Source organism: Hakea prostrata, unplaced genomic scaffold (genome assembly GCF_041222555.1).
Source record: "Hakea prostrata isolate BN-2017 unplaced genomic scaffold, UWA_Hpros_2 contig_4, whole genome shotgun sequence".
Classification (NCBI taxonomy): Eukaryota; Viridiplantae; Streptophyta; class Magnoliopsida; order Proteales; family Proteaceae; genus Hakea; species Hakea prostrata.
This window is the reverse complement of record NW_028291123.1, coordinates 285035-304264: the sequence shown is the minus strand read 5'-3', so window position 1 is coordinate 304264 and position 19230 is coordinate 285035. Positions and strand designations below refer to the sequence as shown.

The window sequence follows — 19230 nt, the reverse complement described above, 5'->3', positions numbered from 1 at the left end:
GAAAACTTGTATTCATTCACTTTCCTTATTTGGATTATTGTTCTTCAGCCTTAGATCTAATTTTCTTGAAGATATATGCTTGTCATTCATGATTCCTTTGTTATAATTAGTTATCCATCATCTTATTGTTCTTGTCCATGATCTTTACTATGAATTCTTCAAGAACCATGATTGATCTAATTATGGTAACTTTTTGTTTCCTAATTTGTAACTTGAAAACTTGATTCGATTAGTGTTTTGAAGTCCTCTATATACTAGTATGCTGCCATTGTAGTTTACCCCTTGTTTAGTACCCTTTTGAACCATCAAATTTGGTTTCATATTCTAAAAATTCTGATTTTTGAAGGCCACTGTCTCTGTTGGTTGACTAATTGGCGCCCCCCCCCGCCTCCACTAATGGTAGGGCAACACCCGATGCCAAGTCAATCGAAATCATCATCAATGAGTATAACCTAACGGATCTCAGACCTCTCTGCCCATATTTGGTCTGTTTTGGATGTTTTGATATCTTTCCTTTTAGGTATCTTTCCTAATATGTTGTATACACTTGTTTGGGACTTTCTTCCCAAGTTTAGTGAAGGTCTTACTTGATTCCTTAAGATTCCTTTGCGAGTTATATAAGGTAAGGATGGTTATTTCCTAAATACATAGATTGCATATCTTAGTTTCTATATTTGAATCTTGTTAGTTTATTTCTTTAATTAGATTCTTACAATGTTATACTACTGTTGTACTATCTTGATTTCAGTAGCATTACTTGGTTATATTAAATTGATTCATGTATGATTTACTTACCAAAGATATGCAAGTTATATATTATTATTGATTTCTTTCCATATATGAAGTTACCATATATGTGATGTTATGGATTGATGCTTGTGTATGATTAAGTATGGTTTGGAAAGGAGAGGTGTCCTTTTGACACTTCTGTCCTAGGACTACTACGGGAATATTATGGGATGTTTCCGGAGATGCCCTTTGGACACCTTCCTAAACTGTTGGATGACATATTTAGGACTGTCTAGTAGTGTTTGGCTAGGATGTCCCGTTATGTCAGACCCTAATCAGAGGGGTATTGAGACCGAACGACCCGTGATAGCAATGGGGATTCATGGGCGCTCAAGACCGGTAACCAACCCGTGAGAGGACAGGAATCACATTGTGATGACCATTTATCGGTAGGGTTGCATATGGTTAGACTTGGGCTCACGGGTGCTCAAGACCGGTAACCAACCTGTGAGAGGACGTGAGAGCTTCCCGTTTACCATATGTGGATGACCTATAGGTTGATGAGTCCGTAGTCAGGGACTATGAGGACTCTAGTGTGAAGGATACCGGAAATGATCGCCAAGGGCGAGGAATGGACGTATCTGGATCTAACTTGATGTAACTGAGTAGGAGACTTGCATTTGGCTAGGCTTTGACCCTGACATGCGCCGGTACTTAGACCAATGGTGATGTGAGAGAGTGGTGACTTAACCCCAGCCATGGAATGTCCCGAGGGATGCCGGACCCACTACCAAAAGGCATTGTGTGATGAGACTTTTCTAAAGAAGTACGGTGCTATGACTTAAAGCATGTCTACCAATAGAGACCGGCATACATAGAGTTAGAATCATATGCATTATGTGTTTCATATCATATAGCATTTTACTTTGCTTTGTAATCCTGCCATTTATGTTGTTATGGATTAACTGCCTTACTGAGTTTCTTTGAAACTCATTCCATTTGTACAATGTTTTGTTAGACTACTCTACAGGTTATGAGCATATCATGACTGCTCGTATGAAGAAGCGCAAGGAGAAGAGGCATATCTCTAGGAAGGTGATTGCGGTTATGACAATTACACTAAAGATTCCGCGGGTGGTTATGCTGCATACGATGCTTAGTCCGACCATAGAGTGGAAGCGCCCTTGCGCCATTTTTGAGATTTATACTTATAGAGATGTCGTCTATAAGATTGAGAACAATTTAGTTACTTATTGTACTTGCTATTGGGATTAGTTTTCATTCCTTTTCCTTTTCTTTTAGTACTACTTTTCCGCTGGTTGTAGAGTGGGATTCCGCCTCACTTTACTTTATTGATTTGACATTCTGATTATCTTTCGTACTTTGATTATATATGATTTACTCTTTTCTTATTTGGATCTTTTGTTTATCTTTTGCACATTGATTATTATTGTTTCCTGATTATGTTATTGTCTATGTGGGAGGCTGATTATCTCGATACTTGGTCTTCGGGGCTGTGGATCACACACTCGGGTATGCCAGTTAGGGTACCGGCTGGGTGGATATGACACACCTCTTGACATAGTAGTAGCAGAAATCAGCCAAGACTATGGTCTAAACGATTTCTACGGTAAGCATCATCAGTAACCATATGTACTCAGTACCTAGTAGTTCTATTTATTTGATTGTTTCTTATGATGTGTGGGCTTAGTAGATTTGGACATTGCAATACATCATACATAAATAAGTATGTAAGGTATGTATGATAGATAACAACCTAGTATCTTCATCCGTGAAATGTCCTGTTTGCGTTGAAGCAAAAATCTACTAAAAAGCCTCATGCTTTTGTATAAAGAAAAAATGAACTATTGAAATTGGTTCATAATGACCTAGGTGACTTCAAATCACATGAGTCAAGAGGTGGTAAGAGGTATTTTGATACCTTTATAGATAATTTATCTAGGTATACTAAAATATACATTCTTCGTACCAAAGATGAAGCAGACCAAACCTTCATGTTCTACAAGGTAGAGGATGAAAATCAGTTGGGAAAGAAAATAAAAAGATTTAGAATAGATAGAGGGACAGAATATGTTACCCAATATCTTTCAAAATTTGTGAAGATAATGGGATCATTCATGAGATAAGGACACCATATCAACCTCAATCAAATGGAGTTGCCGAAAGGAAAAATAGATCCTTGAAGGAAATGATGAACTCTATGTTTATTAGCTCGAGATTAGCTTTCAACTTGTGGGGGCCGGGAAGCCATATTCTCAGCGTGTTTTGTCCTGAGCAGAATACCCCATAAGAAGACTGGCTCTATTCCATTTGAGCTATTGTATGGGAGGAAACCAAATCTTAATTACCTAAGAGTTTGGAGTTGTTTAACTAAAGTTGAAATACCTGAACCCAAGAAAAGTAAATTGGGACCCAATGCTTGTGATTGTGTTTTCATTGGATATGCTCATCATTGTGTTGCATATTGATTTATGGTAGTTAAATCTCTAGATGGCATATTTGAAGCAAATACTATCATAGAATATAGAGATGCTAAGTTTTTTAGATATATTTTTCCGATGAGGAAATATTTACCAAGTGTTGATTCATCTTTAACAAACAGTGATGTTTCGATAGAAAATATAATTAGACAAAGTCCTAGTAAACTTAGTGGTGAATATCAACTAAGGAGGAGTAAAAGATAAAGAAGAGAACCTAACTTAGGTGATGGTATGTTTACATATTTGATTGATAGTGATCTAGTTACGTTCCGACAAGCAATGACATTTCCAAATGTTGCATTTTGGAAAGAAGCAATCAAGAGTGAGTTAGACCCTATAATTGCCAACCATACTTGGGAATTAGTTGAATTCTTCCAATAAGAAGTAAGGTTATAGATATCAAGTGGGTCTTTAGGAAGAAATTAGAAACTCATGGATCACTTGATAAATTCAAGGCTAGATCGGTAGTCAAAGGCTTCAAGCAAAAAAAAGATATAGATTTCTTTGAAACTTTTTTCCCTGTTGCTAGAATTGCAATTATAAGATTATTGGTTGTTGTTGCATTAATATATAAACATGTAATGCATCAAATGGATGTAAAGACGACATTTTTGAATGGAGATTTAGAAAAAGGAATCTATATCAAGCAACCTGAAGGTTATGTCATGCATCGACAAGAGCATAAAGTTTGTAAGCTTATGCAATCTTATATAGTTTAAAACAAGCACCTAAACAGTGGCATCAAAAGTTTGAAAACATATTAACTTCCAATGATTTTTGAGTGAATGATTCTTATAGGTGTATTTAAAGTAAGTTCAATAACAGCAAAGGTGTTTCTATTATTTTATATGTTAATGATATGATGACAATGGGTATTAGTCTTGATTTAGTAAAATCCACCAAAGTCTTCCTAATGTCCCATTTTGATACTAAGGACATAGAAGAAGTTGATGTGATTTTGAGAATCAAGGTTATTAGGAAAGAAAATGAAATAATTCTATCTCAAGCCCATTATGTTGAAAACCTTCTTAAAAAAATATGGCTATTAAAAATAAAATCGTGAAAACTTCTTTAGCTGTTGGAAGTCATTTACAAATAAATAAGGGAGAACCAGTTTTACAAAAAAGTTATCCAAATTAAAAGCAAGATTCAATAAATAAATTACCCAACTTAAAATTGTTTTACTACTTACAAAAGTAAAACACAAAGTCATGCTCATGCTATAAGATGGTTCACACATAACGCATCTACCCCTCTAGCTCCCACTTAGTCCCATTAGGCTTTCAATGCCCAGACATCACTCAGAGTATTGGGCTACAAGTGTCTAGAAAGTCAGAACATCTTATGGCAGTTAGACGAATCGTTGTCCAGTGCCTGGCAGATTGTTGTCTTGGATCAGACAGATCTCCATTTGCCAAATGGATGACCATCTGGGAATCTGTCTGAGATAGATTTTGAGACGGAGCTTTATCTATGAATTTGTCTGCCTAGATGGAAAAAAAAATTAGTCCCCTAAAAAACGAACCCAACCTCCCACAGAGGAGTAGATTCCTTGATTTTATCATCCCATACATAAAAAAATGCACGAAAAATCCAATAAAAAATTTTAAAATAAAAATACATGGATTAACATATTCATGCATATTAAACAACCCTTCTAGTCTTTAGATGCTGATGGTCTCATTTGGATCCCCAAAAAATGGAAGGAAAACACACATGATCCTTCCTCTTGGATAAATAAAATAAAAAATATATATAGTTTTACATCTAGGGTTCCAATAAAACCCTGGATCCTCCCACTTGGATCCAATCCAAGATATCAACAATAAAATTCAGAAGAAAAATGGATCAACTACCCAAGGATTCAGAAGGAAACAAAAAACGTGGGACCTTGTTCTAATGCCAATGTTGGTTCTATCTAAATGGATAGCATGACATTTAGATTTATCATTCTACAAAAGTAGATGATAGAATCTTGCCTGGATACTCTAGTCCCAAATAAAAAATGTAGCAGAAGAAAAAGAAAGGATCCACATAGTTGTTTTTCCACACAATCCGTCACCGGTAAATCCTTAATCTCATGGAAAGAGAATACAATCCACAACCCAAAATACCTTTGTGGATGGAGGGTTAAAAATATGAGATCAAACAAGATCAAGAAAAGAAACCAAGTCTGCATCTCTTCTCTTTGATTTCCTTCTTGCGTTTTTTGGAGAGAGAGTCCAACGAATCCATCTCACTTGTGAGAGTGGGATGGCGGTTATCAAATGTAGCCTCATATATTGTAACCGCCCAATTAAGAATTTCCATAATTGCCCTTGGGAATATTCAAAATTCCCAACACTTCACATTTACTTCTTAACAGGACTTTTATTTTGCGGTTGTCAAAGTCTTGGAATTGTGTTGGTTGTGTGAAGCTGCTGTAGGAATATGCTACTCCTGCTACCCTTCAACTTCCACATCCACTTCCATGGCTTGTGGTGCATTGTGACGTGCTGCTGAAGCAGCTCTTCAACAACGAGGAGCTCCAAGTTTTTGAAGAGAAAGGGATGGAGGAATAGTAACTTCATTTCTGAAGCTCACTCCAAATTGCTTGAAAATTCGAGTAACCAAGCTACCATAGGGTAAGCTCATGTTGCTAGTAGTAACAGTTTGAACCATGTAGGAGAGGAGGATATATGGAAAACATAAAGGGTGATGAAAGTTGACATAGTAGGTTATATAAACTTGGAGAGGGGTAAGGTCAGATTGATGTCCCTTCCTAGGCAAAATGTTCAATTGGGTGATGTGGCCAATGGCTTTGGCTTGATCAACGAACATGGTTTATTGAATGTCTTTGTGGTTTTGGGGCCAATTATCTCTGGTTTCATAATACGAATGTAAACCTCATCCATATCTAGGTTTTGGGATGGAGCTTCTTTATAGGTCCAAAATCTGAGGTCACCCTCAATGAAGATCCCAAATATGGTGTGTAGGACAGGGATTGTGAGACAAATATCTTTCCCTTTAACATAGGAGGTAATAGTCAAGTCCTCTCCCTCCCCTTGGTATTTAGGATTAGCATAAAAGTTTGTAACAAGCCAAGGGTAGGTAGGGTCATTGGCTTTGAGGATAAGACTCCAACCCATATCTCTAAGGAGGGTTTGAATGGAGAATTGTGCAAAGGCAACATGGTCAATGGATTGCTTGCATTATATATCTTGTCTCCTATATGCTCAAAGCTCTCTAACGTATAGTAAAACATCCTATACTCTTGCCAACGGTGGGTTAGTAAAGCGGTTAAAAGCCCAACCTCCCACGGGGAGGTCCTAGGTTTGCACCTATCCGATGTCATTAATATTCTTCCCATCCCCATATATAGAAAGCTCATATCCACAAAAAAAAGTAATAATAAATAAATAATAAATAATCCTAGACTCAATGTGCACCTCTTCTTAGATTTCAAAGCCGAACTTTTCAATACATTAAAAAAATCTTTATTACAAATGCATGCCAAAGAGAATACAATAAAAAATAAAGACATCAAAAGAATACATAAACATCAAATTTTTTTTCCCCATTACATAAACATTAAACTAACATGAATGATACATGCTTTGTATGTTTTATTTGTTACTTGGTAAAAAGCTCTTTTATGGTAAAGGATTTTTTTCCCTCTTTTTTTTTTTTTTTTTCCCCTTTCCCCCCCTCTTATAAAATCCAACCTTTTCTTTGTCAACAAATAAGCCCGAAAAAAAAGACCCAAAAATTGACAAACATAGAGGTAATAATTTTTTTAAAAAAAAAAAAAAATTTTTTTAAAAAAACACAAAAACAAGAGAGGGGGGGGGAAAAATAAAAAAAAAAAGGAGGGGTTTTTTTAAAAAAAAAAAAAAAAAAAGAAAAGAAAAAAAAATCATAAAAACATATCCAAATGAACAATACCTAAGCATTGGAATGACATAAATGAGACAATAATAGCTAATGTAATAGATATCAATTAATGACCTCAAAATAAAATAAAATGATATTTAGTATAATTGTTTTCTCGTATATTTTTTCAATTTTAAGCTTGGTCAATTTTTTTTTTCTTTCATATTAACTATGTTTATTTGTGAGTGCATTTTTTTTTTATTGTAACCAAAAAAAAAAAATTATATTGTCATTACTATATAAAACTGGTAAAGGAATCCCAGTTAATGCTATTCTCACCGATTGGCTTCCAAATTAAGAACGCTATGTATTTTGTGGTGGAAGCAGCGAATCAAGTTGACATCTCTTTTTCACTTGTGAATGGACACGAAGGATCTGGGCGATAGGACCTCTAGGGTTAATTACGGATTTGTTGCCATTTCCCAACATTCAAGACTTTTGTGTGGATTTATTCTATAACTCACATACTGATAGTCTAATTTTAAGGTGGATAATTCCATAATGATGATAACATGCAATTGTATTTGGCAGACTCATAATGTTGTTCTTTTCAAGAATAAACAACCCAACCCCATAAAGGTTTTGAACTACATTAACTATTGGTTTTATGCATTACAGCTTCAACCTCCAGAGCACTCGGGTGCCCCACACACTACACATATGACCGAAGAAAATACTGGTAATCTTTATTCACTTCTTCAAAAAAGCTACCACAAGGACTTACAGTATTATTTTGTGTAGGTGAGACACACACGATAACTTAGGAGGTTGGGTATTGCTGGGGTATAGTCCATCAAGGTCGATTGATATATTGCTGGAGTGGCAAACTAAATGGCGGTACTGTTATCAAGGCAATTGCCAAAGGACTAGCTCATGGATTGAAAATGGCTTAACAGTTCACTCTTCAGCTTGATTCTATCTGGGCCAACCGGGAGCAAATTAAGGATCTCATACCGGTTCCTCAAAAACCATGGCTGTTAAAATCAATTCCAGATATCCTATCCCTAGTATCTAATATAAATAATATCCCAATCCAAGTTCCAAAACAATGCAAGACCTTAAGCGTATGTAGTAAACTTGCATTACAATCAATACGAACTAGACTCCCTAGATATTGGGATAATCTGTCATACATTTCTTAGTTGTAATTCGGTTCTCTTTGTATCAACAAAAAAAAAAAAAAATACTATATAAAACTATCGTGATTGGTTTGTGACAAATTTTTGACTGGACCAATTTGTCCTATTTGTTACCCATAAAACCACTTTCATGCTTACTATAAGGGTGAAGAAAGCTCTCTAAAACAGGGGAAAATAACTCCTCTGACTTGGTGAAGGTACTTCAGAGAATAAAATTAACGATGAAATGGGGTCAGTTTCTAATTGCCTTATTCTACTGGAAGGCAAAAATAATACTTAGAACGATAGTTGCACCATCAGCTTGTGGAAGCCAGTTTCTAATATCCTTCTCTCTGCTCTTGGGTGTGGTTTCAGATCTCTATTCCAAGTCTTTCAGGTGCGAGCTTCAATGGCGCCCATGGTATTATGGGTTTAGGTAGAGGATCAATCTCATTCTTCACCCAGTGAGTGAGCGATTCAGCAACGAATTCTCTTATTGCCTCACGGGTTACATCATATTACCACCTCAAACGAGCTATTTAGTGATCGAAAAATCACCGGAGCCGGCCACAAATAATGAGAAGAAGATGAAACAAACGCCATTGCTAAACACCATTTTCTCTTCAGCTATGGAAAAAATAGCATTAGTGTCAATGAAATCACATTGCCGGTTAGAAAATAAACCTATTTTAGGGTTAAAACAAATTTTGCATCAAATGAGATCGGGAGAACGAAAGGAAAAAAAATATTTGTAGGTTGAGTGACAGACGGCTTTAAATGAAAGAGAGAGGTTTAAGGTTGAACTGGATTTCTGAGTGGGCAAATGGAATCTATCTCAAACTTTTTGGGTTTTTCTACAAACTTTTAAGCTCACGCATTAGATTGGGACTATCCACGTGTCAACTTCTCCTGCCGCATTACTATGCAATGCAAATGTTTTTCTAACTATGATTAGCAATTTTTGGGGATTATTATTATTGCCTCCTTGTATTATAGCTTAATTATTAAAAAAACCCTGCTCTTTAAAGAAAGTACTCTTGCTTCCCCTCAGTTCTAACTTTGTTAAGAAATTATTACAATTGAATGTTTGATATCTATTTTGTTCTTCTAGATTTAAGAAGTCAAAAAAACACAATATCATCCTCATTAGAAGAAAACCATATCAAGTACCAATTAGAGTTGTATTCTTATTGTTTTGAATGCCATATAAAGACTATCAAAATTATTTTTCTTCATTGAAAAATTTTTTTTCTTAAAATTGATAAGGCCTAGTTAGATAGTAAATAAATGAAAATCTAATAGAAGTAAGAACTTCTTAAAATTAATTAATAACATCAAATTGGAAAGTAAAAAAAAAATTTAAAAACCAAATTAAAAAGTAAATATAAAAAACTTAAAAATAAGAGCTACCAAATTAGGGTTAATCTTTTTCCTAATTACTAAAGTAATAATGCAATTTAATATAAAATTTAAATAAGTACAATAAAATCTTAAGGTTATTTTAGAATTTTTAAATAAATAAAAAATTTCATGTCATCACTTCACTAAATAGTATTTGGGATAGGACAATTTCGTTCATTTATAGACCGAATTTCTAGCATATCTTTCATCGACCAAATTAAATAAAAAAATTAATTTTATTCAACCTATTAAATTGAAAATTCTGCAATCATGGAAGAAAAATAACCTAATTCCATTCAATATACACATTGAACAAAAGATAAAAAGTATTTCTCTCAATATCAAAATCCAATTACCAACGTATGACTTTTTCCATCAGGCTATTGCAGCATGGAAATAATCTAAAAAGCAAAGCGCTAAACTGTTAAAATTTGTTTACCAAAAAAAAAAAAAAATTGTTAAAATTTGTGAGCACTCAAAAAGAGAAAGAACCAAAAAAAAAAAAAAAAAAAAAAAAAAAAGAAAGAAAGGAAACTAGAGACATTTACGCCGACAGTTGCATCACAGAACTACAAAAAACACGAAACAGAACCTCTGTTTCGAAAAAGCACGAGAACGACAAGCAAACCTGATCGAAGAAGCTTTATACTCTTCGTCATCAATGCCTGGCTCAGGCCAGTGCTTAAAAAGATGAGCTTGAATGGATTATACTACAAGTCTACAACACAAGCACCTAGAGAGATCTCACCTGGTCCGACGAAAGAATTTCAAGATTCCTCCGTAGAATAGCAGAGCAACCAGCCCATTCTCCATTCACGCCAAGCTGGGAAAGATTTTGTCGAAAATCGATCCGAGTTCCGAGTTCTGAGATCATCTTACCAGTAAAGAAATCCAACACAGAAACGAGAGAGAAAAGAGGGGACAACGGCAAAATGAATGAATAAATGATATATAAACAAAACTGCTAGTGTTTTGAGTTTTTCCCATTTACTCAGTTAACCCCAAAACGTTTGAGAACCTGAATACAACAAAATTAAGTTAAGAGGTAATTTTACCTGGATTAAGACAGGAACTCAAAATAAACAACAAAGATTAAATTGCCTCCAAATTCTCTCTCACAAAAAAGAACACCGGAGAAAGACGGTCTTGAAGAAATCCAACACCACAATCCTCTCGACTTTGATTTTCTGCTTCTCTGTGTCTTTGTTACTACGCTCGACCAGCCCTGTTTAGATTGACCATGCGTGCTGAATTGTCCATCTGTGAACTACGTATAGCTGAACCTGTCTGGTAAGGAGACCTCCCAACCCCTCCATATACATCTTGATAACGTGTGCTCTGGTAGCCAGAGGAATAACCACCTCCTCCCCGTGTCTGACCTCCACGATCCCTAGTAAAACCACTAGCAGAAGCCTGACCGGATGTTGGCAGTCTACCACCATACCCTGTGCGTGAGCCTCCTTGCCTTCCCTGGGAAAAGTTATCCTGCCACTTACCTGTGGTAGCACCAGCATAGTCCTGGCCCTCTCTACGTCTTGGGGGTAGCCCATCCAGACCTCCACCTGTCCTAGCCTCAAAAGCCCTCTCATTGCTCTCTGCAAGGATAGAAAGCTTTTCCGTGAACTGGAATGCCAAGGCCTGCAATCTTGTGTGCTCAACATTGTGAAAGATAATGCAGCGGGTTGGCTGGTCCCAGCTAGCATGGAGCTCCTCCATGATCATCATCTTGCTCACAAGACTGTGCACATGACTTTCTGAGAGATCAAATAGTGTGGTGAGTTGATCCAAGCTCATGGATTCATACGACAAGGAATAAGTGAACACATAGGTCCTCAGGGCCTCTTCTTTAATCTTGGTCTTGAGCATGTCGAGAACATTCTCTCTGTTCTTGAGTAGCTTCCATGCATCAAGGGATGAGATCACAGCAAAGGCCTTTTCAAAATCTCCCTTACTCAGGGCCCTAGTGGCAGCCATGATATGATCCCTGACATTTTCAGGGGGACCTGTGAACGTCTGCCTCTCACTCACCTCAAGCAACCTTCGGAATGTTTTACTCACAACCTTGCGCTTGGCATCATGAGTGTTGGCTGCCATATTAGGGACCTCAATAAGCATGGCACATGCAAGATGGACAGCTTCTAGAAGCTCCAGATTTATATGCATGTGAAACGGCATCTGCCGCCTCCTCTCAAGCTTTTCCTAATAGGAAACAAATAAGATAAAGAGTAAGAACATGGTACTCCGAAACCAAACAAATAGTATTGACCTCTCATCTACTAGTCGTTTAAGGAACATAAATTATCAAAAACTGGTCAAATTTGCAAAGCATGCAAAAAGGAAAACTCTGAAATTTGCCACTAACCCTGGCCCCCCACAAAATAAATATAAATATTATTAGCATTAGGAACTATAAAAGTTCAAAGAAAAGAAGAAAAAAAAACGCTCACACGAGTGCAAATGATTTGTGGGGTCTCTTCATAGATCCATTAGCCAGAGGATCTGTCGTCCCTTCCCACCATACCCAAATTGTGTAACACATGATTAAGTCATCTTGTCAAATAACAGTAGCTAATGAAAAGATAGCAACAGTTCCCTTGTAATCAATAACAGATAGGGCAGCAGCAATATGAACCTAGAAAATAAATATTTATTTTCATAGGTAACTATAACTTACTGCAGAACCAATAATCAAAACAATAACAATGCCTAAGAGCAGCACCTAGAAGGAGAGACTCAATTTGGCGGCTACTAGTAGAAGGATTGTCAATTGAACTTGCATTTAGCTACTTCAAAAGAGACAAAGGACAGAAAACAGAAGGTTAGGGTTTATCGGCAAAGCAGCTTGCTAACTTAACCAAACTTGTAGATGATGGGATCAATAAAGCACTACTGAATGTTTAAATCAGTTTTCCAGAGGCTGAATTGAGAATATGAACCGTAAAAACTAAATTGGTAACCAGGCAGCTGCAGACCAAATTAGTGAATAGAATGAAACATAAGTTGAATCAGGTAGAGAGCCCTGTGGATGGTGAATTGAGGCTATGTATGACTTTGACAGAAATGTGATGGTGAGAGCCCAATTTAAGTAGGTTTACTGAAACTAGAAACTACATGTTCATGGAAGAAATAAGCAATGGTGTGAAGGGATGGATCAAATGAGGGGGGGGGGGGGTGAGATGGAAACTAGGTCTGAAAAACCCAGCAGGGGTTTGTGGATGGAAAGAAGGAAAAGAAGGTGATGAAGGCACAGCAGTAACCAAGTTTTTTTTTTTTTTTTTTTGGTGAAAGCAGTAACCAAATTTCATGGATATGTAGCACTAAAAATCATCACAGTAGATCAAAGTAATATCAAAGGGTTGGAAGGATCACAGCAGTCTCTGAATTTGATTTCTTATGGCAGGAGCAGCAAATTCAAAGAAGAGATCAGGGAGTTAAGAGTGTGGGGGGGGGGGGGGGAAGCTGCTTGAGCTCAATTACCAAGGTCCCCCAACCCAATGTTTGGTCTCCACGTGGAATGAAAATAGAAACTACTAAAGGCAAACTTAGGGGCTGTGACACTATTACATGAACAGATGTGAACATTTTTTTAGCATCCCTTTCTTCCTAAATCATCTGAAACACCTCTAGGAAGAGCATAGTCTTAATATTCAAAAGAACAGCTTACTCAGCAGTCTCAGCTAACCCTTTATGTGACTGCATGTAGAAATGCAGACGGTGAATAATGAAAATATATGAATATGGCCACAACAATCTAAATTTAACTTGCAAAACTAGAATCTATGGAAACAATCTAAAAGCTTTGGGCTCCTCTCAATGGTTTATCTTGATCATCTGAGAAAACCTATGGAAAGTAAACTATGCTTCACCATCAATAATATCATCACAAGAACCAACAGCTAAAAAAGAAAACTTCAACAGCAAAAAATAAGTTTGATTCAAATATTAAACACCAAATTATAGGAACCAGAAAAGCTTCAGAATCATATGATGGGTATATCAAGTAATGAGGTCGAGAACACTAAGGAACTTCTTATAGGAGTCATCTAATCCTTGAAGAATGCAACAATTAAAACATCAAAGACGTGATTTCCAGACCAAGCAAGAAAGTAACTATGGTAAACAACAATAACTGAATACAGGATTTACCTGTTCTGGAGTCTTCTCATGATACCGACTTTGTGAGACACCCTGTGCAAGTAACTTCCTTTACTCTTCCCCCAGTGTAGAGTTCAGAAAGGCAACCGTGTGCTTCAGAGATCAGCCCAACCCTGAATGCACAAAGACCAAGTTGTGCCATAGCCCTGTTAAAAAGAATCTGAGTTGAAATGTCCATATGCTGGACATTATCCTGCAAGTGGCTCATCAACAATAGGTCACGCGAAGTAGCAAACTCATCTAAAATAGCATGATGATATATATCACAGAGCATTGCACGAGCTTTGGTCCTCTCATCTCCATAATTGTATATGAGGGAAACAAGTATATCCATCAATGTCCTACTATTCTCTGGAAAAGTGGGTTTTCTAGGAACAAGTTCAGGAGTAGCAACAAATGCTGCTTTCCCCCTGCTCTCTTCAACTACTGGATGTTCCCCTTCACCATCCCCTTCCCCGTTCTCTCCATCTTCTGTCTGTTCAGCCAGTTTCCTCATTGCATCATAAACCTCTTGGGGCTTGTAATAGACAAGTTCTACACGCTTCAATGCTACCTTTGCAGCAGCTTTGAAATCCCTAATTCTTTCCAAATAGTTTTGAACATTCTGAGCAAGAATAGAAAACAAAGGCTCATCCCTAAGCCTTTCAACATACTCTTTAGTGTGTGGATCAATACATTGCAAGCTCTTGAAGAACTCCGCATCCATTCGTTCAAGGAAAGCAACCAAGTTTCCCCAAACCCGAATGGTACCCTGATAGTCAGCTCCCTTCTGAGATTCATTCTCATCAGGCTCTACCGAGTCATCCACCACAATGTTAGGATACTGCTCAAGAATATCAAGTATGACAAGCATGTTCAGCACACACTTCTTCCACACATTAATTGGCATGTGCCCACTAAGACTTGGGTTCACATCAAACTGAGCAGAAACAACACTGAAGAGTATCTCAAGCTTCTGAGCAGGTGTCTTGGCAACCTTTGTCAAAAAGGTAAGCTGTTCAACTTGTTCAACCCTTCCAGTTCCTTTCCGACCCCTAGCAGCCACAATCTCTTTGAGTTTTTTATCAACCAAATCCCAAGTGATTTGACTTGGGTCCTTGAATTGGTTATTTAAAAGTTTTTCCTTCTTAGTCACCTTCTTTTCCCAAACTCCGTCACCCTCAGCCTCATTAGTGTCATCCTCTTCATCTTCATCGTCATCTTCATCCCCAGAATCCGAACGCAATGGGATGTTGGATGGGTCCTCCTCAACCTCTGATTCAGAATCATCTTCATCCGCTGACTCATCATCAGGCTCCCCATCATCTTCATTCTCAGGATTTTCTCTGTACTTACTAATCAGGTCTTCATATTGCTTATTATTCTTCTTAAGCTTCTGCTTCATGGAGTTCAAGGCCTTTGAATTGCTAGCACTCATCTTCTTCTTTGCATCCTTATTCGCTAAAGCCTCACTCAAGAAGTCTTCTAACATTACGAGCGCTTTGATATAAAGCGTTGGAGTCTTCTCGGACTCAGTGACACGGATAAACTTTTCAACTTGCTTGTTCAACTTCTCAAAGCTCTCTTGGAGGCTTACCCAATCATTGATTTTCATGGCATTTTTCATCTGATCAACAGTGGCTGACATCTCCTCAAATCGTTTGTCCTTGGCAGAACGGACAACACGCTTCTGACCGTCAGAATCATCGCTATCCATTGCATTCCCTTCCAAGTATCTGTTTCCAACAGCTTCGCCAGCAGTGTCACCAGCTCCACCACCAGCCTCAACATCAGACTCATAATCACTCTCTTCTTCCTCCTCTGTGTCATTTCCACTCTGCAAAAGAAAAAATACATAAAAATTTACACTGCTTATACATCGTATTTTCAAAAGTAAAACACAGATAGCACAGGATAAGTCTGGCAAACCTGAACCCAGAAACGAGACGACATTTTTTAGTCTCTGCAACGCTCAATGAATAACAACAAGCCTCAAGATCTGTTCAGATGGGGAAAAATATCTTCATTGGTTCAATAACCATAATCACTTTCTCTCAAATGACTAAAGACTAAAACAACCCTTGATGAATAATCAAATAAGATAAATTTCCACCAATCGTATAATAATATTGCAACAAACAAACTTTTCACTAGATCCAAAGTGGGAGTACAACATTTACTTCCCCATTCAGACAACTAAATCCAATATAAGAAGGGATACAACAAAGAAAGTTATCCTTTAGAAAATCAGGAAACTCACAAAAACCAAAGAAATTCATGACTAGGGAAAGGGTGATTACTAATGGAAGAATAAAAATGAACTTCATAGAAAAAAATTACACAGGGCATCTGAAAAAGCAACTTATTGGAACCAAGAGCAAACAATCTCTAAATTAAAAAGGAAAAAATGAATACCTAGTCATAAAGAATTATTTTTTAATAATTTGAAAAGAAAAAAGATGGATGAGGGTTAAAAGAGCAATATATCACCAGTTGGGAAACTAATGGTGTCCTCTCTTCCTCAACCTGATTTACATTGAACAACTGAAAAAACAACATCGAACGGACAAAAACTTCAAATAATAAAAATTGGAAAGAGAGGAGCGATGGCAAGACTTCCAGTTTCCGAGTGATTTAGTTTTAAGGGATGCGCCAGAGCTTCTCACAGGATGCAAAGGGGAGGGTTTGAATAGGAGCTTAGGGTATTTTAAAACGCAAAGGGTCAAGGTTTTCATATAAATGAGAAGGTGCAGTTTTTGGCTAGGTTTAGGCGGGCCTGGGCTGGAGATTTTGAAGGCCCAAATAAAGCTTCACATAAGTCCAAAGGCCCAAATCAAGCTTCACATAAGTCCAATAGAATTAGAACTAACTGACTTAAAGCTGATTGATATGTAAAACACTAGTATGCTGGGCAGGTCCACAAAAAAATCAACTCATCAAGCCTAGTTAGGGCAGCATAATAGTCCATTGGTTTCACATTGAGTATTTTTTGTCGCTGGGGTGGGGTAAGGGAAGGGAAGGGAAGGGAAGTGAAGTGAAGCTAATTTGTTTTCCATTGATGTTGTTTGGTTGCAAAATAGAGTAAGGTATATACAATACATTCCTAGAGAAGAAAGGAGAGGAAAGGAGGTTGCTCATGCTCCTTGGAGGCGAAGTTGATGAGGACCAGCTCAAAACCAACGCATTTCTCATGCAAACACACAAGAGGTGTAGGTTGAATGGGAACTTGATAGAGCTTCAACGTCACCGATGATGCATGGATTGAAACTATTTGCTTAATTTCCTCAAAAAAGTAGATAGACAAAGATTGGTCTTTCTTACTTTTTCTTCTTGCTTAATTTTACACTAATCGTGCATCAATTTTATAGCTAACCAAGCAACTTAGCAAGGTTAATTTTATTTTAGTTTCATTGCAACCAAACAACATAAACAGGAAAAAGGATTCTATTCTTTTTTTTTTGGGCAGCAAAGAAAAAAGAATTCTTTTCACTTCCCCTTCCCATTCCCATTCCCTTATGAATAAAAATACTCAACATAAAAACAATGGGCTATCATGCAGCCCTAACTGGGCTTGAATGGTTGATACTTAATGTGGACTAGCCAAGCGCTAGTGTTCCACATATCAATAAGCTTCATTTTATTTATTTATTTATTTATTTGAATTTTGGCAATGTTTGTTTGTTGAATCTGAAGTGGGCGGGAACAAAGAGGTGAAAAACTATAAATTTTTCAATAAAATCCAAAGCATGACATGTTTGGTTCAATGAGGTGGAAAAGTGTGGAATACAACAAAAGTGTGCCCCAAATTTAAAACTTTTCTGCAAAATCATTTATTTTCCTTTCTTATTCCCCCACCCTACTACCCATAGGTCTCACATGTTTATTTTTTCCATTCCTTTTCTCCAACCCCACCTCAGCAAATAAACGATGCCTGCCTTAGAGATTTTTTGTTGTTCATTCCAATACATTGCTTTTGCAATTAGTTTTGTGTGAATTTCGTTGTTGTTCTTCCATTGGTCATCGCCCTATAGGAATGTATATATTTTGAATAGTTCATCAAAATAATATCAAGTAACATGATGGCTATACCATTTCAAACAAACAAGCTGAATCCAACAACCGAAAACTAAGAGCTAACAAAATACTGAAAACAATTTGAGAACACAGAAAACGAAACCAGACTTCAAAAACAGAATAGATTGTTACTTACGTATATAAATTTTAAGTAGACATCATAAATCAACTTAGACCTTCCAACCGACCGACGCAACATAAAAAGGCAGAGCTATTAGATTCCGAATCCGGGGTTGTATATAAAGGAGGATCAGAAATAAACAAACAATGACACATAATTAATCTACGATAGCAGGAACAGATATTCAGAAGATTCATACATTCATACCAAGATGAGAAAAACTACGCAAGAGAAACAAAGCTTGAAGAGATCGAACCTTCCGAGCAGAGGGGAGAAGACGATATCTCAGATCGCTTTGCTAGAAGTCTCTCAAAAAACTGGAGATGAGTTTCGGCAGTAGAAAGGTGACAGAAAAATGGGGAACGTTTTACCTGCGTTTAGGGTTTCTTCACGCACCGTCCGGTTATGGTCCTAACAATTTGTGCCTCAGCCGTATGATTTTGATCAAAGCGACAAGAGGTATTCTTTTCGCTCACGACTCATAGAATTAATATATTAGAGAAAATGGGGAAGGGTTTTACAATTTAAAAAAAACACCCTATAAAATGCCTAAACATCATTCTGCGCCCCTAACTTCTAACGGTGTTAAGTTAGAATGGCATTTTACCAAATTATCCTCCAAATAATTTATTCACTATCATTTTCCATTCTCTTATGTTGTCCTGAGTTCACATCCTCTACAATTTTCTGTAATTCCTGTCTAGGATTGCAACATGTGGCAATTAATTATCCAATGGTCATGATTAGAACCTAACTAAGAATTGAACCTAATAAATCCCTAAAATTAAACTTAGAGAGAAGAGAAGAGTAAAATTGGGAGAAAATTTAGAATTTATTAGGTTGAATTCTTAGTTGGATTTTAATCATGACCCTTGGATAATTAATTGCCACGTGTCACAATCCTAGATAGGAATTACAGGGAATTGTAAGAGGTGAGAATTGTAGAGGATGTGAACTCATGTTGTTCTACATTGTCCCACGCTAGCTTTACATGATTGTGAGGGCATGTACAGAGGTCTTCATGTCTGAGTGTTACCTTTTATTTTTGCCCTAAATATGAAACTTTTATTAAATAAAACATTCAGATCCTGGGAGCTCGAAGGCAATAAATGGGTATTAACCAAAAACAGGAGGGAACATGCTAGGTTTTTTATTAAAATCTATATTAAGTTTCAAAATTAGTTTTTGCATTTTTTTTATTAAATTATTTTGTTAGTGTGTGGGACCCATGAGATAAGGG

General features: G+C 36.8%; 1 protein-coding gene across 1 annotated transcript; it reads right to left on the bottom strand.

The window, feature by feature from the left end:
- Positions 1-10611: 10611 nt before the first annotated feature.
- LOC148999448 (eukaryotic translation initiation factor 3 subunit C-like) lies at positions 10612-18191 on the bottom strand. The gene is given in 5 exon segments (XM_089141119.1): positions 10612-11860; positions 13808-13861; positions 13863-15632; positions 15725-15794; positions 18006-18191. Coding segments are annotated over 4 exon segments (2838 nt in total). The 5' UTR covers positions 15749-15794; positions 18006-18191; the 3' UTR covers positions 10612-10870.
- Positions 18192-19230: the final 1039 nt, after the last annotated feature.